This window comes from Canis lupus, chromosome 27 (genome assembly GCF_003254725.2).
Source record: "Canis lupus dingo isolate Sandy chromosome 27, ASM325472v2, whole genome shotgun sequence".
NCBI classification, from domain to species: domain Eukaryota; kingdom Metazoa; phylum Chordata; class Mammalia; order Carnivora; family Canidae; genus Canis; species Canis lupus.
The window spans coordinates 820,001-844,017 of NC_064269.1; the positions used below are offsets into that span (position 1 = coordinate 820,001).

The following is a 24,017-nucleotide window of genomic DNA, read 5'->3' on the forward strand; positions in this document are numbered from 1 at the left end:
GAACCAAGAGAAAGGAAACGCCAGGAAAGGGAAACTGAGGGCAGGCAGGGTGGCTGGGGACGGAAGCAATAAATCTTTTTACAAAGAAGGGCCTAAGCTCCTGCTTGAGGAGGGGCTGTGTTTGCACGAGGTTGGGTATCCTGTGCCCACTCGAGGTGGACACCGACGGACACTAGCCTAGATCTCCACCTGTCCCGGGAGTGGCTCTCCAGCTCCCGCAGCTCAGCCCGGTGCCCCAGCTCCCCATCCCCGAGTCTCCCCAGCGCCGCCCTCGCTCGCTCGCTCTCCAGGAATATTATCTGACCAGCGCTCTCGCTCCACAAAATCTCCGCCGGTGCGTCCCTATTCAAAGGCTGGCTCAGCTCCCTACAGTCTTCCTCAGAGCCCCCGTCCCCTCCCCTTACAAGATCCTGGCCACGTCCTCCTCGATGACACAGATCTCCCGAGGGGATTGTACTTCACACGGTCCCGTACCTTGATGTCTGTGTCCGCGGTGACAAACTCCTTCAGGCACTCAATGGGACCCATAAGGAACGGGCAGTGGGAGGAGAACACCTGCAAGAGGAGAAGACACAAGGGTCCCCAGGGAGGTGCCAGTACCTTCAGAGGCAGATGGACACGAACATAAAAAGGGCCTGGACTTGGGGCCCCGGGGTGGCTCAGCGGTTGAGCATCACCTTCGGCCCAGGGCGTGACCCCAGGGTCCCGGGATCGAGTCCTGCATCGGGCTCCCTGCGTGGAGCCTGCTTCTCCCTCTGCCTGTGTCCCTGCCTCTCTCTCTGTGTCTCTCATGAATAAATAAATAAAATCTTTTTTAAAAGCGGGGGCCTGGACTTAGAGGGACCCAGCCAGCCTCCCACACTGCCCCTCTCGCCATGCCTCCGGGGTCCTCCACTCATCATGCCCCACGGCCCTTGCAGGACCTCCACCAAATCAAGCTCCTTCTTCCTTCTTTTCCCTCAGTGTTCACCGTGTGTTTCTACCACGTCTCATCCCAAGCCTACCCTCGCAGGCGTCTGATCCCGGGGCAGCCCCGACCCCCCGGCTCACCTCCCGAAGTCCCTCCTGGGCCATGGCCCTGAACGTGAGGATGACCCCAATGATGGTCATGCGCTTCAGCACGTTATCAGCCCCTGAGGAGAACGAAGAACATTAGGAAAGTAGACGTTAGGGCCACAGCGATGGGTTCGCTCCTGCAGACCCAGCCTAGCCGCCCCCGCCCCCGCCGGATCTTCCCGCGAACCCCGTCACCCGTCATCCGCAGGGCCGTGCCGCAGCTTCCTCTCCTGTCAGGGAGGTGCTCACCTGTCAGCTGGGGCAGCAGGGAAGCCATCAGGTCCGCCTTGCTGAAGTTGGACCGGATCTGAACGAGCACGTCCATGTTTTCCACCACCAGCTTCTGCAGCGGCACCCGGAGACATGACGCAGGAAGAGACCAAGTCGCGGTGGCCCCGGCCCCCACCCCGCCCTGCCCCCGTCTCCTGCCCGCACCCCTCTCCCGGGCCCAGCTCCCACGTACCTTCAGCTCCACAATCTGAGAGGTCACGTGCCACATCAGGTTCTCGCTCAGGAACTTCATGCCATAGGGGCCCAAGAGCTCCGCCAAGGCCCGCATCTCTGCAAGAGAGTTACAGACGTCCCGGGGCGGGCGGGGGGCGACAGGCGCGGGGTAAGCGAACGCGTGCGGTGTCCCCCATCAAGGAGAGGAAGCGGGAAGCTGGGGAGCAAAAGTGGCCTGGGATCCACTCGGGTGGCGGGTCTGGCCGGCCCGTGGGACGGACGACCTCCCGGCTGCTGCGCACAGACGTCTGCAGACGGCATCTCCTCCGCGCTCTGCCGGCGTCTGTGCGCCCCCGAGCGCCCTTGGGCGGCACCTGGGTGTTGCTCTCGCGGGCAAGCTGTGCGACCCCCAGGACAGGTCGGGCCTGGAGGCACTGACCCTTCCTGGGCCTCAACTTACTTCTCTGTAGAGCGAAGAAACTACGATCTGCCCTGAATTCTTCAGAGTTGGTACATAAATAAGGTACCATCCTGAGATAAGGTACCACCCTAAAAAACTTGCGGTATTTACGACAAAAGGGCTATTGGTACGATAACCCTTAACAGCCCCCGAGGCCTACAGCACAGGCACATCGTTCTGGTTCACCAGACACAGGAGAGGGAAGCTCGCCCAAGGTCACTTAACCAAGCCCAGGGCTGGGACCCGAACCCCGCCCGGCGCAATGTGCCGCCCCTTACCGTAGATACCACAACTGGTCCCTCATCTAAGGTCGGGCGTCCTCTATGCTCCCCCTCCGCTCTCCTCACTGTCCAAATCTTCCTCTCCTCCAGCTACCTTTTCTTTTTCATAATCAACACGCGTCCCCAGAATCCCAGGTGTTGTTTCCTCTGAATCCTTCTTCCTCTGGTCCGCCCGGATGCCTGACCCGTCCCTACCCATCCTGCTTCTGGTCCTGCATGAATTGAGTGAAACCTGCCTGGGGAAATCCCGTTAGAAACACTAGCCATGGGCAGCCCGAGTGGCTCAGCGGTTTAGCACCGCCTTCGGCCCAGGGCGTGACCCCGGGGTCCTGGGATCGAGTCCTGCATCAGGCTCCCTGCATGGAGCCTGCTTCTCCCTCCGCCTGTGTCTCTGCCTCTCTCTCTCTCTCTGTCTCATGAATAAATAAATAAAATATTTTAAAAAAATAAAACACAAAAAAAAAAATAAAATAAAACACAGTAAGAGTTCAGAGAGGAAAGAAATCAAGGCTCACCCTCTAGTCCTTGAAGGCAGGCCCAGTGGATCTCTGCCTCCACCCAGGACGGAGGAAGTGGAACTGGTCAGAGCCCTGTCTGGACGAAACCCTACACATTTCTGGCCTCTCCTATTTACAGTAGGAACAACTGAGCTGAGCGCTAGAAACAACACTTTGCACCGGGGTCAACTTGCTGATGCTAAAATGGCCGGCAGAGAAGAAGAGGAGGCGAACTGCGTGCTCCAGAGGGAAGAGACATGAGCCCCCAGTTGGGATCCACCAAACCTCCTCGCTCGAGTCTTCTCAAATCCAGGCTAGTAACCCTGGGGCATCCTTCTCTTTCCATCTATCTATTTTTACAGTAGCATTGCCCCATCACCATGGTAACTCAGGGAAATTGGGGTGGGGGTGGTAGCAGGGGGAACCAGCCTTACCTCCTGCTGCTAATCAGTTGTCAGCAAGACCTAAAGCTGATTTTAGATGCTGCCTACAGTTTGTGGGTGGAGTTGATGAGAGGGGACATCTGAAACCTCCAACAGGCAAAGAGTAGGGTCAGCTTACGAGGGAGTCAGAATGAGGAGGGTAAGAAGGAGACGGAGCTGGACCACAGGGCCGTGGGTTCCCTCATAACAGCTACCACCACCTGCACCACCACCACGAGGGCAGCAGGGCAGGGGAAGAGCAGAGGAGGCAGGGTCGTGGAGGCATCCCCCACCGGCCCAGACACCACGCAGAAGCCCTGGTTTATATGGAGGTGAGAGGAAGGAGGACGCAGTACCCCAGTTCATCCGGCAGTGAAACAAATCCATTAAAAAGGGTCTCGGGGATCCCTGGGGGGCTCAGCGGTTGAGCACCGCCTTCAGCCCAGGGCGTGACCCCGGGGTCCCGGGATCAAGTCCCGAGTAGGGCTCTCTGCATGGAGCCTGCTTCTCCCTCTGCCTGTGTCTCTGCCTCTCTCTGTGCATGTCTCTCGCGAATTAATAAATAAAATCTTAAAAATAAATAAATAAAAAGGATCTGTATGGCTGCTGGCCCTCTTTAAAACAAAAAGAAGGACTCCCCAACCCATTCGCTCCGTGACCCTTACCCGCAGGCCTTGAGACACGGAAGCCCGTGTACACACTGGGAAGCCGCATGCATATGGTCAAGCACCCAGGTTCCAGAATTTAACTACCTTGAGCTGAAATCCCGGTCCCACCATTTATGGCCTGTGTGACCTCAGGCAAGCTCCTTCACCTCTCTGTGTCTCGGCGTCCTCATCTGTAAACCGGGGGTAATGGGAGCGCCTATCTCAAAGCCAATGTGAAGATTAAAGGAATTAATGCGTGTGAACGTTCAGAACTCAGCCCACAGTGAATGTCAGCTATTATTTTATTGTCACTGGTGCACATTAGCAATTCAAGCTCTGGCTAAGTACGGCCCTAAAATGTATGCCTTAAAAATAAATAAATAACTAAATAAATAAATAAATAAATAAATAAATAAATAAATAAATAAATTGTATGCCTTAAAGAAATAAAATAAAATAAAATAATAAAATAATAATAAATAATAAAATAAAATAAAATAATAAAATAAAATAACGATAAAATAAATATAAAATAAAATAATAAATAAATTAAAATAAAATAAAATAATAAAATAAAATAAAATAAAAAATAAAATAAAATATCCCTAAGAATGAAGATGCCACATGGGGAGGTGATCACAGGGCGTCATACTATATGTTGGTAAATTGAATTTAAATAAAAATTTTTTAAAGACCAAAAAAAAGAAAAAGGAAAGAAGAGACCCTGATACTAGAGCAGTACTTAGTAATTCCAAATATCAGAATGCTCTCTTTACATGTATCCTTTGTCCTATTTTTATTTTTTTTAAAGATTTTATTTATTTAAAGAGAGAGAGAGGCAGAGACACAAGCAGAGGGAGAAGCAGGCTCCATGCGGGGAGCCTGACATGGGACTCGATCCCGGGACCCGGGGTCACAGCCTGGGCTGCAGGCGGCACTAAACCGCTGAGCCACCGGGCCTGCCCACATGTATCCTTTATCCTTCATTGTATGCCTCACTCTTTATTCTGTGTGGAAATAGAAAATAAGTCTTTACCACCCTTCTAAAAACAAACCATAAATAAATAAATAAATAAATGAATGAATGAATGAATGAATGAATGAATAAATAAATAATAAAATAAAGTAAATAAAAACAAACCCTTTCCGGGCCTGAGTGCCCCGGCCTCGCCCCGCCTCCCTGTGCCCCTGCCACCCGGCCGGTCCTCAGCTTGGTGTCCCCTCCGAGCTCGCGGCGTCCCTAGCTCGGACTGCCACGGGGCTGCCAGAGGGCGCAGGCACGAGCCCCGGCAGTGGGGAGAGCGGAGGCGCGTCGGCGGCCGAGAGCCCGCGGCAGGGACGAGGCGCAGCTCCCTGGCAGGGCCCGGCGCGGGGCTCACCAGAGACGTCGGAGAACTCCTCGGCGCTGAAGTTCTGCTCCCCCTCTCTGGGCAGGCTGACGAAGGCCTGCATGGCTGGGGCCAGGGTGATGGTCCCGCTGCTGGCCTGTCTAAGCAGACCCTCCAGGTACCTGCAGGAGGGCCCAGGCTCAGGGCACACGCTCTGCCAAGGCCGCGGGGGCAGGGAGGACTCGGGGACGGGAAGCACCCCTTTAACCCCCGGGCTACCGGCCCCGGCCCCAGCCTCGGCCTCCCACGAGTCCCGCCACCCACGGGCCAAAGCCAGCCACCGACGCAAGGCCGGTTTCCTCTTTTAATTTGAACTTGTTGTCAACATTCTGAAACTGGAAGATTTCACATTAAAAGGAAGGCGTCGGGGGGCAGTGACCGGGGAGGAGGTAGCGGAGGCCACTGCGGAGGCCCAGCGCCAGGCCTCCAGGCCCGACCTCCGACCTCCTGACCGCCCCGCGGGCCTCAGGAACTGGCCCAGGCCCGAGCCCACGGGCCCTTCGGCCGCTGCTGCCACCGCGGAGCTGACACTGGGATCAGGACGCCACCCAGTGGCTCGGGGAGGCAGGAGTCCAGCCTCTCCCGCCTTCCTGGCCTCCAAGGCTGCCCACTCCCGCCTCCTCGGGCTCCGGAGAGCAGGCCCGGCCCATGGAGCCACCCTGCTGGCCCCGAGCTGCCAGGTCACAGGTGAGCCGCCCTGCAGATCCTGCGTCGCAGGGGTCACACGCACCGTCCTCAGGAGAGGAGCCGGGCAAAATGAGAGATTGGAGAACTCCAGAAAGAGGAAGAGAGAGTATTGAAACTAAACACGGAGAATCCAGGAAAAGGCGACTAAGTACCAGCGACCCAGGGACAAAGGTCAGGGCCGCCCGGGTGGCTCAGGCCGCTAAGCATCTGACTCTGGCTCCAGCTCAGGTCCTGGTCTCAGGGTCACGGGGGCAAGGCCTGCACTGGGCTCCCACTCAGCAGGGCGTCCCTGGGACCCTCCCCTTCTCCTCCCTCTGCCCCTCCCCACTCACAGGCAAGCACTCCAGCTCTCTCTCTCTAAAATAAATAAATCTTTAAAAAGAAAAAAAAAAAAGAGGGCAGCCCAGGTGGCTCAGCGGTTTAGCACCGCCTTCAGCCCAGGGCGTGACCCTAGAGACCCGGGATCGAGTCCCACGTCGGGTTCCCTGCATGGAGCCTGCTTCTCCCTCTGCCTGGGTCTCTGCCTCTCTCTCTGTGTCTCTCATGAATAAATAAATAAAATCTTTTTAAAAAATAAATAAATAAAATAAAATAAATAAAAGAGGAATGGAGTTACACAGAAGATCCTCCATGGACAAAAAGGAGATCTGGGTTGGCCCCCACTTACTGCGCCAGTTGTCGAGCAGAAACAAGCCCGTCTGGGGGTCTGTGACCCTGGGAGCTGAAACGCCTGGACCCGAGTTCTGACCATATAAAGGAAAAAGTGCTAACAAAGGCGGTGGAAGAGGACGAGCAACACTGACCAGTTTGTGTAGAGCGTGGTGATTGTCTGTTCCCCGCACGAATCCAGTGGCTGAGTCTGCTGGAGGAGGGCATTGCGGATGACTCTAGAAACATCGGCACCCACAAACTGGGCCAGCGACTGTATGAAGCTGATATACGCCTTGACTCCTGCCAACAGCTCAGAAGGCCTTGCAATCTCCTGGGTTGCGGCGTTGTAGCCAGCCAGCCACACAATGGCTCTGGGTGATAAAAAAAATCACAATCACAATCATAATATTAGACGCAGTAACAGCATATCTGCACTGTGTTCCCGGCGCTGTGCTAGGATTGAAGTACATGCAATGTCTCCTTTAAGTCTCATAGCAACCCAAGGAGGTAGGTGCGTCCCCCGTTCCTGCGCAGGTGTCCCCCCCACTCCCCGTCTCACTCAGAATAAAAATCAAAGTGCTCACAATGACACAGAAACACCTGCACAGTCTGCCACTCCCCCAACCTCTAACCCCACAGCCGCCCCATCTGCCCCTGGCTCATTCTGCTCCAGCCTCACCGGCCTCCCCTGTGTCCCCTGAGCATTCCAGGCAGGCTCCCACCTCGGAAACCTTCGCACTGGCTAGTTCCTCTACCTAGAATGCTCTTTCCCAGATAGTCGCAGACTTGGCTTCCTCGCTTCCTTCATTATTCAAATGTCTGCTTCCTCAAGCAGGCCTTCCCTGGCAACTCGAGTGAATACATTACATATTGTAAAAACAAAACATAGCAGACTAGGGGATTGTTCGAAACAATTCTTCCCTTCGTTCCCCTAGTTGCTGACTACAGCATCCAATTCCAATATCAGGAATGTTCCTCCTCCTTCTGGGAGCAATGGAAAGAGAGGCACAGTGGAAGGAAGGGAATCTATTTTACCAAAGCCTACACACACCAGGAACGTTGTCCTCGTTATTTACCACCTTTAATTCTATTCCGATTCTCAACCACCGTGTTGTCACCGTGAGGTACCTATCATCATCCTCATTCACGGGATCAGAAACTGAGGCTCAGACAAGTCGATCCCTGCTCCAGGGTCTTAGCCCAGGGCCAGGCTGTCAACTCAGGTCTGCTGACTGCAAAAGCCCTGCTCACTCTGTTGAGCCGGTGGTAATCAATTCTGGTTGTGCCCCCCCCCCCCAAAACCCCGTGTAGAAGCTTGGGACCCTTTTTCTAATTGGATTTTTTTTTAATTTTTTTATTTATTTATGATAGTCACAGAGAGAGAGAGAGAGAGAGAGAGGGAGGCAGAGACACAGGCAGAGGGAGAAGCAGGCTCCATGCACTGGGAGCCCGACGTGGGATTCGATCCCGGGTCTCCAGGATCGCGCCCTGGGCCAAAGGCAGGCGCCAAACCGCTGCGCCACCCAGGGATCCCCTAATTGGATTTTAATAAAGACACTTGAGGCCTACGCCAGATGGACCGCATCAGAATGACCACCAAGAAGAACCTAACAGGACCCGGCTTTCAGAGCCAACATACGAGGCCAACGTCGAAGACAAGGAAAGGGTGATGATACCTGTTGAGCCTGGCCTCCAGATGGCTGCTGAGATACTCAGAAGGGAAGATGGTGTGTTCAAACACCGAGAAGCTGTGCACGTGATTCATTGTCAGCGCCAATTCTGTCAAGTGTAAGTGAAGCTTGTCCATGCTGGGACGCGGAGAAAGTAAAATGAGCCTTGATTACGGTTCTGGCTCTGCCTGCTAGTACCTGGGAGGGATTCCTCAGGCCCACGGCCCCCAGACCTTTCCTCTTCTAGGACTACTAGACCAGCACACTGTGCCGCCCTCAAAGGCAAAGGAGAAAATTCACCTGTACGTGCTTTTCCGTAGCTGTCATTCCCCACCACCACCTCCACATCCTCCTGCTGTGCACCACCTTCCCTCCTCCCTGCTCTCCCTTCTTTGAGGACTGCCCACCTGGCCCCCAAGGGCCCCGGTCCTCACTTGGTGACAATGCTGCGGTTCTTCCGGTGACTCTCAGCTCCTGGCTTGTCCCTCTCGGGCTCTCCCTTCCTGGGAGTCTGCTTCTGCTTCATTTTCTTATTCTTGGCCTTGCTGATGGTAGTGGCACAGTGTTTAGGTAGAAGCTTTAGGAACAAACACAAGCGAGTAGAGAAATGGGAGTCATTCCTAAAACTGACAAGAAGCCCATCCAACAGGCCCTCCAGTATTGTCCATTCTTTAATTTTCCTACCTTTCTCTCTCGTTCCTTCCAGCATCTCTTTCCCTAATGGGGGCCCATCTGAATTACACTCAGTTCTTTCAGGTTTCACTAAATACCCCTCATGGTTAGGGCTCAAAGTCTCCAAATGGCAGGGTCTTTTGTGGATCAGATCATCAAGTCCCTACCTACATCCTGAGAGTCTTCCCTGATGGAAACATTCAAGTAGAGGTTGGGATCTAAGAGCTCCACTCAACTGCACTTTCTAGGGTCTTCCAACCTGGGAAGACAGTTGGTTTTTGCTTCCATGGAACACCCGTCTACATTCTCACCTATTGTGTCCCATAGAGTCGGTGACCCATACAGCCCTCCAAAGACTCAAAGCTCACCATATGGCCAGCACTCTCTCTCTCTCTCTCTCTACTTCTTTTCTTTTTCATAAGATAGCATATTTCTTGCTAGTTAGGTTCAACACCAATTCTCCCTCCCTTCTCTTCACCAAGATACTGGGTCAGCTGCACAGAAAATGTAAATAGAATATCATGTATCCAGCTGCCTCCTTCAAGGTAATCATCTTAGAATTCTCTCCATTTCATCCCGTGCTGCTGAGCATGTACAGAGCTACGTCTGGAAACTCCCCATGTGGAATCACTCTCAGAACAGCCTAAGAGCTGTGAGAAAACGGGTTTTGTTACTTCACAATCACACTAAAAGACGTGATACTATGATATGTCAACCCTGAAATTATGCCAAGATGTCTGTGGTGGATTCTAAAATTAGTTCCAAAAGACGTAGCTCCATTAATAATGTCAACGTCACCAAATATTTATTGGAAATGATAACTCTGGAGGGGGTAATACTCACTTGGTTGCAAAAGTTCGGGTGTGTGTGAAAACAGTTACTCACGGCATATTTTAGTCATCCCTGATACAGCACTGAGCAAGTCTCTTTAACTGCGTCTCTTGCACGTAGTAGGTATTCAAATTGAGTGATGAGTATGCTCATAATCATACTTGCTTATCTATCTTCTTTGCATCCATTACTTAAGTTTCTTTCTAACGTGTATTTTTATCCCGTTTTTCCCTTAAATCGGGACATTCCCCAAGGGCAGGGATTGTGTAACTTCCTTCTGGGGCCCATCCCAAAACCCAGCCCCGAGCTTAGTGCCCAGTAAGTACCAAATAATAGAACAGTTGACATCTTTGAGAATCGGGTATTGAATATTTAACATGCTCAACTTCATTTCATCTCTATGCTACCTCCATGAAGAAACTATTTTCATCCACACATTACCTATGAGAAGATGGAAAGGTTACATAAGTAATAAAATTAACTGTCCATATGTACACACAACACACACACACACACACACAGAACCTGGCTCATCCTTCTACCAAAGTTGCTACAAAGCCTGACTCAAACCCAGGAAGGGTGGGTAGTCTAGGAAACCTAAAAGACTCCAGGGCAACAGCAGAAATAGCTCCTCATTTTCAAATTTTCTGAGATTTAGATTGAGCTGATCATGACCAGGGGCCGTGAGTCAGTCGAAGGAAGGGAGAGAGGGGAAAATACGCAGACGACGGACAAGAAAGCAGCCCTGAGGATAAACACAGAGGAGTGACGGGCACTGAGGAGGGCACTAGATGGGATGAGCACTGGGTATGGTACTATAGGTTGGCGAATTGAATTTAAATTTCAAAAATGGGGTGTCATTCTGTATGTTGACAAATTGAACACCAATAAAAAATAAATTTATGATACCAGCCAAAAATAAATAAATAAATAAATAAATAAATAAATAATAAATAAAATAAAATAAAATAAAATAAAATAAAATAAAATAAATTACAGAGGGGGTGCCTGGAAATGTTCACATAGCCACAGATTAGTGTGCAGATGGGCAGAAAGGTGAGACAAGACGGGTAACACAGGGGGCCACTGTCCTAAGTATGTGTACACAGGGCAGAGAAAGGAGGAGAAATAAATTAGAAAGTTAACCCATCTCTCAGAACTCTTCCAATGAGAGCATTGTTTTTGCTGGTGTTCAGCTGTTCAAATAAGAGTATTTTTAGACACCTCTATCTAGTCCCGAGGGAGTAAAGACTGATGGAACTACACCAAGAAAAAACAAAATAAAACCTACCATAAACTCAAGTACACAAAGCCCTAGCCCTACTTGAGAGAAAGGGTTAGAGAACTTGGCTTTTGAGAGGAAGACAAGGTCAACAGAGGGGAATGGAAACAGAGACCGAAGGCTTTTTGGTGTTTTTCGGTTGTTTTTTGTTGTTTGTTTGTTTTTTTGTTTGTTTTTTTTTTGAGCCTACCTGCTCGCTCAGATTTCGTTGTTCAGCACAGATCTCCAGGACACAGTTGCTGGTCTGCTTGGCCAACTCTTCCAGGAAGGAGTTGCAGTGATGAAGGCTGTGGTTTTTCAGGTGGGGGTACTTTGGGAAGGGGAGCAAGGAAGAAACGGTCATCACCAAGAAAGCCACTTCTTCCTCATTTTCTGCTCTGATCCCCTGGCCTGAGCTACCACTCCTTCTACAGAAGAAGAAACTGAGGCCCAGAGAGAGGACACATTCGGTATCAAGCCATGACATCCAGGGACACACGTCATATATCTATGAACCCTTCTTATGACCAAAACCAGCGCTTAGAATTGTGTTTGGGGGAACAAGGACGAGATGTGATTAGACAGATGGCAGGGTTAGAGTTCAGGGTACCCACCTCCTCTGGGCACATCTCATGAGTGCAGTGGACAAAATGAGCACAAATCAGGGGGAAAGCAATGGCATAACGCAACATGGTAGGCTCCTCCAGGGTCATGGTAAACATCTTCTCAAAGGTACGGAGATGGAAGCTGCGGAAAAGGGGAAAGAAAAAAAAAAAAAGAAAAGGGGGAAGGAGACTCAGAACCAGGGTTTAGGAGCTGGTACCTTTGAGGTGGAAAGGATATTCATTCTTTCAACAAATATTTGTTGCTCTTCACCCCGCCCTTCTTCATTTCCCTGCTCCTTTTTTTTTTTTTAAGTAAGCTCTATGCCCAACATGGGGCTTAAACTTGTGAACCCCAGATCAAGAGTCATCTGCTCTGCTGACTTAGCCAGCCAAGTGCCCCATATTTCTCTACTCTTAAAGTAGACAGGAAGCCAAGAAACTTAACCCTTTTGGACTTTTATATTGGACCCCACAGCAGTTTAGTGCTAATCTTCTTCCCCTCTCTTGTACAAAGTTTGCTATTCTTTCCTCAGAATCTCTGCATGATTTGGGCCATTCTTCCGAATTTAGAAGTCCTTCAGTAATATTAATTCATCTCTCTCCTAAAATTCAACCACTCAGGATCCAGAAAACCTTCTCAGGTTAATCCCATGATACTAATCTTTCCTTAATCCTGTATCTGCTCAACACCGTGCACCCTTTATATGCTTTCTTATGCTTGAAATTAACATGTCGATGTCCTTTTCACATATGAATCTTGTATGTCCCCACCTGTACCGAATGCAGAGAGCAGAGCCAACATGTTGTGTCGTTTGTTTGATCTACCAAAGGATAGAGTTATGTACGACAGTGGTCACTTGATAAATGCTGAATGATAATGATACCTGAGGAAGACAAACTAAGCTTCATTCTCCAAAGGCCCTATTCTCCAGCTCTCTCAATTACTCTCAGCTCTTTCCACGAAAACTCCACATTTTCTGTGTCTCTTTTAATTCACAAGGTCCCAAGAATACAAAGAAGCTGAAGAAAGTTCCAAAGATAATAATGTGGCAAAAGATACACTGATGAATTATCCCAGATAATTATCCTAAAGAAAGTCAAAACGAAAGGAAATCAACTTCAGAGTCCTATCACTTGGTAGAACGTGGAATGAGTGAGTCGGAGCATCTGCCTCTACGGAGGTCTCAAAGAAAACAAGATTTTCCCATCTGCAGGAAGGAACTGCCATTCTCCACAGAGACCTGGGAAGAGATTGGGTCAAATGATAAAGAGCTCTGAATAAGGACATACCAAAAAGTAGACAAGTCAGAAGTTTCCACCAGTACTTTCTCTACGGAGTCCAGCATTCGGGAGTGAAAGACAATGAGGTTCATCACCTTGGCTAAGTCAGGGTTCTCGTGCAGGTGCAGGGGAGCCTTAGCCACACTGGTATATGCCTATGGTTGGAGTTAGGAAAAGGGTGGAGAAGAGCAAGATAAATGAAAAGGACTGCGAGCCTTGGAGCTACAGTTTGGCCAGGGTTTGTCCTGCCAAGTAGCAGCTTTCAATGCTGGATCACTCCATACAGGAGAGATCAGGAAATAAAAAGAGAAGGGACTGCCGGGGATGAAGAACCTTCAGAATGGGAGACCGTTAACAGGAACAGCCCTACCTGTAGACGGAACCAGTCCAGCCTCAGTCCAGAGAATTCAAATTTCTCTCCACTATCAACTGCAAGAAAAGCAGAAGTTTAAAAGAAAATAATAAAACAGCACCCTACATCCAGCTTCACAGAATGGCAGGTCCTTTTCAAAGTCACCTTCCCCCATTCCCGGGCTCAAGATCGGTATTTCCAGAACAAAAGATGTTCACCCTTAGATAGACCCTTAAAAGACCTTTCCTCCTCCATTCCCTCCAATTACCTTGTTTGAGATTCAGAGAGGAGAGAGTACTGACGAATGAGGACATTATAATGGACTCCTCCTCAGGACACACAGACAGGTTCTAGAAAAAAGTTGGGAGTCGCCATCAAGCGGGTAGAGATGAGGACCACAAGGCTCACTCAACGCGTGAAGGTACAAAGAACTGCCAAGTGCCACAAACAGAGAGAAAGAGCTAAGCGAGAGATGCAGGGAACTCCCTGGCTTCCCTGCCCTGTTAACACCCAATTTCTCTTTATTTTTCTCTTCTATTTCTATGTAGCTTCATGTAGGAGGAATTTTTTTAAAAGACTGTGGAGATTGTCTTTCTTTTTCCCTTTTAGCAAATGTAGAGAGGAAAATTGTGCTTTTTTTTTTAAGATTTTATTTATTTATTCATGAGAGACACAGAGAGAGAGAGGCAGAGACATAGGCACAGGGAGAAGCAGGCTCCATGCAGGGAGCCCGACGTGGGACTCGATCCCGGGACCCCGGGATCACGCCCTGGGCTGAAGGCAGGCACCAAACCGCTGAGCCACCCAGGGATCCCAAAATCATGCTTTTTGACACACAATCTACAGAGTATGAGACTCAGCCAGAGTGGCCCCCAAGGGTCCATTGAACTTACTTGAATGATGTCGCTCAGCACAAGAGCATCAAATCTAGCCAGGTACTGAAGGTGGTACTGCTGTATCACTTTGATGTGTCTTCGGACCAGAGCCCTAATTTCCTCCAACAAGAAAAGCAGTTCTGCAATGCTCCTGCAAAGAGAGGATGAGAACAGGGAGATTTTGAGGCTAGAAATACCAACTGAGACAAAAGCAGTGATAACAGAGCTGACGGGGAAACCTCCTGAGGTCATTTGATGTCTCCCTGTCCCTTTCCCCCCATCCATCTAAGGTCAAGATTCTTAACCATGTCGAGTACTAACGAGTCAGCATAGTCCTCAGGAGTCTTTGTCTTGGTGACGTTTTCTGTGTGGCGAACCAGCCAGGTGACCTCATCACGAATGAAGGACAGGGCCATGAAAACATAAAGGGCCTAAGGAGAAGACAGGGACTATGAGAATTTTCAACTTGAAAACCAGATTTCAAAGCACAGAGAACTATCGTGATAATATGCACAGAGATGCAATTGTGTAGCCACACCAGCAATAGTGTCCGATAATAAACACAGAGAACCACAAAAAAAAAACATGTGAAACAGAATCAGACATGTACACATGTTGACATTAGCTCACAGCCAATACCTTTTCATGCCTGTTAAATCTTAGAAATATTTACTAGGCATTTATGTGGTTCAAAAGGAAAAAAGCAAGCTCTCCCTTCAATTAGTTCACGCTCAAATAGAGGGTAAGACGAGGACACAAATGGCTATGATATACTACCCCCTGATAGTGCCCAAAAAAGATATCCAACGAGTTTTGTGGTACTCCAAGGAGACTCAAGGGAAGGTACAAAGAACTGCCAAGTGCCACAAACAGAGAGAAAGAGCTAAGCGAGCGATGCAGGGAACTCCCTGCATCCGCTTATCCATACACAATGAGATCACGAAAGAGTCAGAAATGCAAAAACTCATGAATGCCAAGTCACTCCCTGACATAGTCTTTTATCCCTGGTCACCAGCCCCCAGCCCACACATCTTTCTCTTGCCTTGGGACCCAGTAGTCCTGGCTCATCAGTTAGCACAGTCTCCAGCTCCTTCACTGCCATCCGCAGAAACTGGCGCCGTTGACAGTGAAACTGGCCACTGAGGAAAGAAAGGGAAAACTAGAGAGTAATGCCTCTCCCATCCTTAAAAATCCTCCTAAGGCATTTAGGAAGGGGCATCAGGGAGGACGAAGGTTCATTGCTGCAATTAGACTTGGTAAGAAAACCTAAGAATCTGTGGGGCAACAGCAAGTTCTTGGGTTGAAAAGCAAGAAAGCGGGATCCCTGGGTGGCGCAGCGGTTTGGCGCCTGCCTTTGGCCCAGGGCGCGATCCTGGAGACCCGGGATCGAATCCCATGTTGGGCTCCCGGTGCATGGAGCCTGCTTCTCCCTCTGCCTATGTCTCTGCCTCTCTCTTTCTCTCTCTCTGTGACCATCATAAATAAATAAAAATAAAAATAAATATGGTTAAAAAAAAAAAAAAGGAAAAGCAAGAAAGCTCTACAGACACTAGGGTGGCTTGGGTGAGAACAAAGGTCAGGAGAGATTCCTATTTCATCCCGTCTTGGGGAACCCATTCCCCACCTTTACCTGTTCGCAATTACATGTTCCTTGCTTTCCTTTATGTCTGCCACTCTCTTGCCATACCTGGAGATTGACACAAGCACAGCAGGGTTGGCCACACCACCCATTAGAGGCTCTGTCCCACTTTCCCAGTCCTGAGAGATTCCACACTACAGCCTATGTATGGGAAGCACGGGCAGCAGCCGTCACTACCAGGGTCTTTACGAACCCAACTTCTCACCCTGGCCCATTAAGAAGAGACTCACAGAGCTTAGAGATTATCTGGTTCTCCTCGGGATTGTGCAGATGAAGGAAGTGCTATCTAAGGAAGAAAAACGACTAGCCCCAGGTTACGTAGGGCCTTAACGGCAAAACTGGGACTGGACTTGTGTTCCTGCCTTGACACTGTCAGGCCAAAGCACTCTTCCAGGTTTGAGGGAAATAAAAGGGGCAGTGCATAAATGACACAGGCCTTGCTCTTAAGTCCCAGTAGTTATTCTAGCTCTACCTTGGATCCTACCTATCTCCTCTTAGAATTTTCCTTTATCAGTTATCTCTTTGTCACTTTAATCTCTCCCTCTCCATTGGTTTATTCTCTTTTCCCAACACATGAATTCAAAGCCTCCCGGATCTTAAAAGAGCCTCACTTGACCCTGACAATCTACTGAGCTTTCCCATTCTCCTATAACCACCAAACTCCTCCAAAGAGACACCTATTCTTTTTACTTCCCCACCTTTCACTGACCCCTGAGTCCCTCAAGGCCTTTGACCCTAAAAACTGCTCTAAGGTCAGTGTGCATGGCCGAATCATCAAATGGCCTTTTCATTGTTCTCTGTTTGGCTGGAATAGTTGACTGTCCTGACCATACCTCTTTTCTTCTATTAGGGACCCGTGCTCAAAACTCCCACATTACCTTAGGCTTCGCGTGCTCCCCGTGTTGCTTATATCTGTCTCCTCCTGCCCAGGATCACTATTGCCACTGCATTAGTTAAACTTCATAACCTGTCTTCTCCCTTTTCCAGACCACCCCTTACTGAACTTGGCACAGAATCAAAGAAATCTAGAGTTGGAAAGTATCTTAATTAAATCAGGATTCATCTCCATGGCATTCCTGGGAGATAATTATTTCAACCTCTGCATGGTGCGATGGAGAGCAACAGGATTGAGAGCCAAGAAATCTGGAATTATTTCCTAATTCCATATTAACTGAGTGACATTGAGATTGAGCCCCATTTTCTCGTATATCAAAAGAATATACTGATACCTAAGTAACATGAAGTTACTTGAGGAGGATCAAATTAGATCATTTCTGCCAAAGAACTCACTACACTACACATCTTACATGCTAGTTGTTGTTCGTAGTGTTGGGGACCTGAACGCTCTTCAAACAATGCCTTCCACTCCTTAACAGCAATAATCATCAGGTTTTGCTCAGCGGCTGGGCGGCTGCCTTCGGCTCAGGTTGTGACCCCGGGGCCCGGGATCGAGTCCCACATTAGGCTCCTGCAAAGAGCCTGCTTCTCCCTTTGCCTGTGTCCCTGCCTCTCTGTGTGTGTCTCTTATGAATAAATAAATAAAATATTTTTAATTGCTTATATAAAGTTGAAAATACAAGCACACCTTTACATGCTTATGTATACACACAAGCATTGGAGGACACACACCAAATTATTCTGGGAGATGAGACTGTAGTCAGCTTCCACTTTGTACATTTTTGGATTTTAGCTTACAACTATAAAAAAGTAATAAAAGTATCTGACCCCGTCCTCAACTCAACACCTCCCTCTCTTTGTAGTTGTCTCTCTATTCTTCCCGTCACAAACTTCTTAAAAGAGGGATTTATTAAATTCGTTATCTCCCACTTGCTTCCAAACCCACCACAACCCAGCTCTCAGCCTCACCACTCAACTGAAGCTGCCCACAGGAAGGACACTAAGACCATCTTTATAGCCGAACCCAAGGAACGTTTGTCAGTCCTCATTCTCCTTGACCTGTCAATGTCATCTAACATAAATAACCGATACTTCCTCCTGAAAATGTTTTCTTCCCTTAATTTCTGTCTTACCTCAAAACCCCTTAAAAATCTCAAAATAAGATCAGTTGGCTCTCGTGTCTCACCCTTTCCAACTGCTAAACAAGTCCTCGGTGACCTTGTGTACTTGTAGCACATCCTCTCGGATGAGGGTGATGTACAGGGAGCCCTGCAGACACAGCTTCCACAGCTTCTGGCACTGGCTGTTGGAGTTGAGGCACCCGTTACAAAGGAGAAACCCAACTGCAGGTGGGTAAAACAGTGCAGAAGAAGACTTAGAATTTTCTATCCATGTGACATGCTGCTATATCTATTTCCCCTAATCCCATAAAACTTACTGATAATCCAGCGCTCCATCACTTCCACAGACAGGTACTCACAGGCCATCTGGGAGAAGAGAGGCAGAGATGGTCAAGCAGTCTAGACAAGGGAAGTCAAGCTAGAATTCAAGTACTCAAACCAACTTTTATTTTATTGGACTGGATCAGGGCGCTTTGATCAGCCAGGAGCTGGGGAACCTGCCAATAATGGAGATGAGGCAATTGGAAGTGGGGCGAGGAAAAATGAATTTTCCTTCCAGCCCAAGGAAAAGGAGCTTGGGCTGGAAGCCAGGACAAATAAAAGGCTTAACGTAACTTCTCTTCAATAGTTCAGAAAATCAATACTCAAAACATCCTTACAATTTCTCCCTCCTTTTTTTTTTTTTTTTTTTTTTATGATTTCTCCCTCCTTTGGATTCTTTTACCACTTAAAGTAGAAATCACCCATTTGGCATTTTTCATTCATCTGGTACCATCCCTTGTATTTTTATGCCTATATGGCATGTATTCCCTAAGAGACTCTAAGTTCTTTAAGCATGGATATTGAGCCCATAGTCATAGAACAAAAATATGTGTTGATTAATCGACAAGTATGTTTAAATTCCTGCTAGGCTGAATAGTGTCTAATGACTCACTTTCATCTATCCATTCACTCCATGATCATTTATTAATTTCTTTCTATAGGAAGGCACACACTAATCCTGGTCCAAACAAAAGCTCCAACCCAAATATGATTTTTTACCTACAAGAGGTGATCAACTTAGAGGCACATCCTGGAAGCTAAAAGCACTCTTAGAGATGGTATTTCCTGAGAGAAGCACCCTCTACAGAGATGGCCTTGGCCAAGAGAACGCCATCACTGACAAGAGGAGAGGGAACGTACTGTGTCTGAATTAGCAGGGTTAATCATAGCCGGAGGGGTACTGATGAGACTCAGAAGCTGGGCACTGCGCCACTGCTCAGCGCCCTGGTTCCTCCGGACGAAAAGGAAATGCAAAGAGAGGAGGGCTTCGCTCACAGCCTGTGGGGGAGAAGCAAATGAATCCTCAGTGTCAATGATGAGGACAATATACTTCCACCAGAGGAATTCTCCACTCTCCCAGGGAACTTGCCTTTGTGTGAGGCCCAAACTCTTCTGTCAGCTTCTTCAGAGGGTGGTCATATTCTAAGACCATCTGTCCCAGACGCGCAAAACTGGGGTCACTAGGAGAAAGTGCAGGAAGGAAGAGTTACAGATCTCCCATAACCATGATGTAAACCCTCAGGTTTGCGTGTAGGATAAAGATGTGTGCATGGCCTGGCATTCGCCTCCACCTCCAAAGAGAAGCATACTGAACTGTGAACTACATGTATAGATACCCCACTCCAGGCCCAAGTACATTAAACCATTAGATAGAACAATATTATTTGGGGCAGGTCCATGAACGTTTCTTCCTTGTGAGCACCCAAAATAGTGTTGAACACATAATAGGTGCTCTATAAATTCATGTTGATTAGTCGTAATTCAAGTAATATGGCTAGGGATCCCTGGGTGGCGCAGCGGTTTGGCGCCTGCCTTTGGCCCAGGGCGCGATCCTGGAGACCCGGGATCGAATCCCACGTCGGGCTCCCGGTGCATGGAGCCTGCTTCTCCCTCTGCCTGTGTCTCTGCCTCTCTCTCTCTCTGTATGACTATCATAAATAAACAAAAATAAATTTAAAAAAAAAAAAAAGTAATATGGCTAGACCCAAATTTGTATACAAGCCAAAAAGATACATATACATTCAAAGCTAATGGGTAAGGCATATGCCAAGGTGTTCACGTAGACACATGGGAATATACATCATACATAAAGCAATGTTTCCTAGCTTACTCCGATCCCCCTGGCCTTCATTTTTTCAGCCCTTAAATACTTTTATTTCCACTAATGGAGGGATACAGAATTTCAGATAATCCAAAATCCATTTATATTTGGCTTCAAATGAATTTTCATACATTACTTGCCTCTAACGGCTTTACCTTGCTAATATTATTCCTACCAGTACTAAACCAAACAAACAAACGAAGCTTTCTTTTCCTTTTGCGATAACCTGAAAAGCATAGTGGAAGCCAGCCCAAGGATTAAAAACTGATCAGAGGGGATCCCTGGGTGGCGCAGTGGTTTGGCGCCTGCCTTTGGCCCAGGGCGCGATCCTGGAGACCCGGATCGAATCCCACATCGGGCTCCTGGTGCATGGAGCCTGCTTCTCCCTCTGCCTATGTCTCTGCCTCTCTCTCTCACTGTGTGCTATCATAAATAAATAAAATAAATTAAAAAATAAAAATAAAAAAATAATAATAAATAAAAACTGATCAGAGACAACGCCAACTGGATAATCCACCAGCAGACATTCAAGAGTTAACTGTATGTAAAAGTGCAGTGTTCTTGTTTGTATGCCACTGTAAGTATTTTGAGTTTTTTTATTTTGCCTGGGTTATCATGTAGACGATCAGCTCTCAAATGGGAAAACACGACTTCTATTTCCTTTGTGTCCACCTTGGACCTCATACTACCACGTATGAGATTCTTCATCTCCTATATCCCCTTAACTCACCTGTGCCCATGCAGCATCTCATGGGCACAGTTGTACATGCCAATGAGTACTCGTCGGTCCTCGATCCGTGACAGAAGTAAAATAACTGAGGTGTAAGTCACAATCAAGTCCAGGTAACTCTGAGTGAAGTCAAAGTTGAGATTCTACAAGGAAAATATGAAAACATGAACAGCAAGGCCAATTAAGCCCTATTTCACCAACCATTCCAGATAGAGCCAGATAGACTCCGAAACGGTCTCTTTAGAAGGAGGAACTGGCAGGATGGAAAAGTTAGAAGGAGAAAATTGGAACAACAGTCAGGGGTTAAAAGTGAGCTCAAGGTATAAAAAGCCCAGGAAATATGGTAGCACTTTTATTAAGATTTTATTTATTTATTCATGAAAGACACAGAGGAGAGAGAGAGGCAGAGACACAGGCAGAGGGAGAAGCAGGCTCCATGCAGGGAGCCCGATTTGGGACTCGATCCCAGGACTCCAGGATCACGCCCTGGGCCAAAGGAGGCGCTAAACCGCTGAGCCACCCAGGGATTTCCCATATGGTAGCATTTAGAGGTTAGAAGTGGAATAAGAACATCTTTGTGTGATTTTTTATACCAGATCATACTGCTAATCGACACATAAATAGACTTTAACTTCAGTGCTTGATACAAAAGAATTACAATCCTAGAATAAATAATACAGTATATTACATTATATCATATAATATTATATTCCTGAAGGAATAGCCATTCCTCCAGTCCCTTCCCAAACCCACACTGTCCCAACCAAGACCTCTGCTATGGCTCCGAGGTTAGAAGAGAATCACAAAGAATCTTACAATATCAAAATGGCACTGGCAGGCGTCAATGGTGTTGAGAAGTTCATATACATGATCCTGGGGGAAGAATTGAAAATGAGAATGAATAAAGAATAAAGAGAAAATGACATGTACTCCCAGAATTTTAGGGGAAGAGCTCTCTCCCTTTCAGGTCCTAGAAAGCCGCCAAATAACAGAAGGGAAGCAGTGCTGAATAGAGGGAGTTCCTTCTCAGAAAGCCAGCAGGGGACCCCAATCAAGCTGACCCCACCAAATCTCATGTTTCCACAGGCACAAGTCACTACTATACTATGCAGGCTCTCTGATTTATCATCCCGGTGTCCCCTTCCTCTACAAAAAAGGCTACAAAACGAAGATCATCTGATAGGCTCTTTTTATTTCATTTTTATTTAAATTCAATTAATTAACATATAGTGTACTATTAGTTTCAGAGGTAGAGTTCAGTGATTCGTCAGTTGTATAGAACACCCCAAGCTCATTACACCACATGCCCTCTTTACCCCACCCCTTCACCCCCTCCTCTCCAACAACCCTCAGTTTGTTTCTCTGGTTAAGAGTCTCATGGTTTGTCTCCCTCTCTGATTTCATCTTGTTTTATTTTTCCTTCCCTTCCTCTATGCTCTTCTGTTCCGTTTCTTAAATTCCACATGTGAGTGAAATTATATGATAATTGTCTTTTTATTTAGTTCCATCCACATTGTTGCAAATACCAAGATTTTTTGATGGGCTGAGTAATATGCCATTGTGTGCGTGTGCGTGTGCGTGGTTGTACACCACATCTTCATTATCCATTCATCTGTCGATGGACATCCAGGGTCTTTCCATAATTTGGCTATGGTGGACATTGCTGCTATAAACATTAGGGTGCAGGTGCTCCTTCAAATCACTACACTTGTATCTTTGGGATAAATACCAAGTAGTGCAATTGCTGGGTCATAGGGCAGCTCTATTTTTAACTTTTTGAGGAACCTCCACACTGTTCTCCAGAGTGGCTGTACCAGCCTGCGTTCCCACCAGCAGTGTAAGAGGGGTTCCCCTTTCTCTGCATCCTCTCATAGGTTCTTTCTAAGATGCCAGAAATCAGACCCATTTTTATTGATGAATCCCAAATTTTGTTCTTGGATTCCATCTCCTATTCTCAAAAATTAATTTTTTAAAAGATTTTATTTATTTATTCATGAGAGACACAGAGAGAGGCAGAGACACAAGCAGAGGGAGAAGCAGACTCTATGCAGGGATCCCAATGTGGGACTCAATCCCGGGACCCCGGGGTTCCACCCTGGGCCAAAGGCAGGTGCTAAACCACTGAGCCACCCAGGGATCCCCTCAAAAATTGATTATTAACAAATGGCAATACTACTCAACTTTCTATGTTTCTATTTACTGACCACCTACTATATACTAACTACTTACTAGATAATTTGTATAGATTTCATTTAACCCTCATTCCAGGGATAGGGAGCCTTTTTCTTTTCATACATAATTTTACCTAAACAAATATGCAGTTTTGTGGACACCTCCCTCTCTCTGACATTAGCATCCACCCTCCATCCTATACCAACCCCCCCAAGTAAACCAGTTTAACAACCCAGTATGGCCTTTCTTAATTTTCCTCCTATTTATCTAATCCTATTCAGATAGAGAGAGGGGGAAAAAAAACAGAGCTAGAGAGACAGGTTTTTTTAATCAACATTTGTGTTACAAAATTGAGATAATACTGTGCTCTTCTTGCCATTTTGCTTTTCTCAGTCAACCTTACCTGCTGAAAGCTCTCAAAGTCAACTGGTAGGACACTAATGCACTTCTTTTTATTTATTTATTTTTTTGCACTTCTTTTTAATGGCCACATTATATCCCATAGTATGGCCAATTCATTCAGCCTTTTTCTCACTGATGGACATCTGCTTTGTTCCCAATTCCTGGTCTATCCTCTGTTCCCTATTTGTCCCATTATTGGTACTTTCATTTCTACAAAGGTAGAGCTGCTAGATAGGAGTACGTACATTTTTATTTTAAAAATATGTTGCCAGAGACTTGAGCAGTTACTTTACAATAACAGATATACAAATGGCCAATAGGCAAATGAAAAGATGTTTAACAAGAGTAGTCATCAGGGAAATGCAAATTTTAAAAAATTTATTTATTAATGAGAGACACAGAGAGAGAGAGAGAGAGAGGCAGAGACACAGGCAGAAGGAGAAGAGAAGCAGGCTCCATGCAGGGAGCCGGACACGGGACTTGATCCCCAGTCTCCAGGATCACGCCCTGGGCTGAAGGCAGGCACTAAACCACTGAGCCACCCGGGCTACCCGGGAAATGCAAATTAAAACAACAATAAGATACCACCATACACCCATGAGAATGGCTAAAATTTAAGTCTGATATTAGTAAGTGCTGATGAGCATGTGCAACAACCAGAACACTAGTATATTGGTGATAGGAGGAGAAAATGGACCATGACTTTGGAAAAAAGTTTGGCAGTTTCTTATAAAATTAAACATATACATACCATTTGATTTAGCGATTCAACTTCTAAATTATTTACCCAAGTGAAATGAAAAATATGTTCCCACAATTATTTGTACTCAAAT

General features: G+C 47.3%; 1 protein-coding gene across 2 annotated transcripts in view; it reads right to left on the reverse strand.

The window, feature by feature from the left end:
• The window catches only part of NCKAP1L (NCK associated protein 1 like), a 53,917-nt gene that overhangs the window by 9,854 nt on the left and 20,046 nt on the right, over positions 1-24,017 (reverse strand). For both annotated transcript variants that reach the window (XM_025458674.3, XM_049102900.1), the window contains 23 exons: positions 21,427-21,483; positions 20,611-20,753; positions 19,149-19,239; positions 18,920-19,057; positions 18,055-18,103; positions 17,803-17,959; positions 15,711-15,767; positions 15,123-15,219; positions 14,402-14,511; positions 14,099-14,231; positions 13,474-13,555; positions 13,224-13,282; positions 12,863-13,008; positions 11,582-11,714; positions 11,179-11,298; positions 8,638-8,780; positions 8,210-8,341; positions 6,686-6,904; positions 5,187-5,317; positions 1,520-1,617; positions 1,306-1,399; positions 1,051-1,133; positions 475-555 (listed from right to left, as the gene is read on the reverse strand). In XM_025458674.3, the coding sequence (XP_025314459.1) occupies positions 475-555; positions 1,051-1,133; positions 1,306-1,399; positions 1,520-1,617; positions 5,187-5,317; positions 6,686-6,904; positions 8,210-8,341; positions 8,638-8,780; positions 11,179-11,298; positions 11,582-11,714; positions 12,863-13,008; positions 13,224-13,282; positions 13,474-13,555; positions 14,099-14,231; positions 14,402-14,511; positions 15,123-15,219; positions 15,711-15,767; positions 17,803-17,959; positions 18,055-18,103; positions 18,920-19,057; positions 19,149-19,239; positions 20,611-20,753; positions 21,427-21,483 (2,553 nt within the window). The remainder of the gene's footprint in view (positions 1-474; positions 556-1,050; positions 1,134-1,305; positions 1,400-1,519; positions 1,618-5,186; positions 5,318-6,685; positions 6,905-8,209; positions 8,342-8,637; positions 8,781-11,178; positions 11,299-11,581; positions 11,715-12,862; positions 13,009-13,223; positions 13,283-13,473; positions 13,556-14,098; positions 14,232-14,401; positions 14,512-15,122; positions 15,220-15,710; positions 15,768-17,802; positions 17,960-18,054; positions 18,104-18,919; positions 19,058-19,148; positions 19,240-20,610; positions 20,754-21,426; positions 21,484-24,017) is intronic.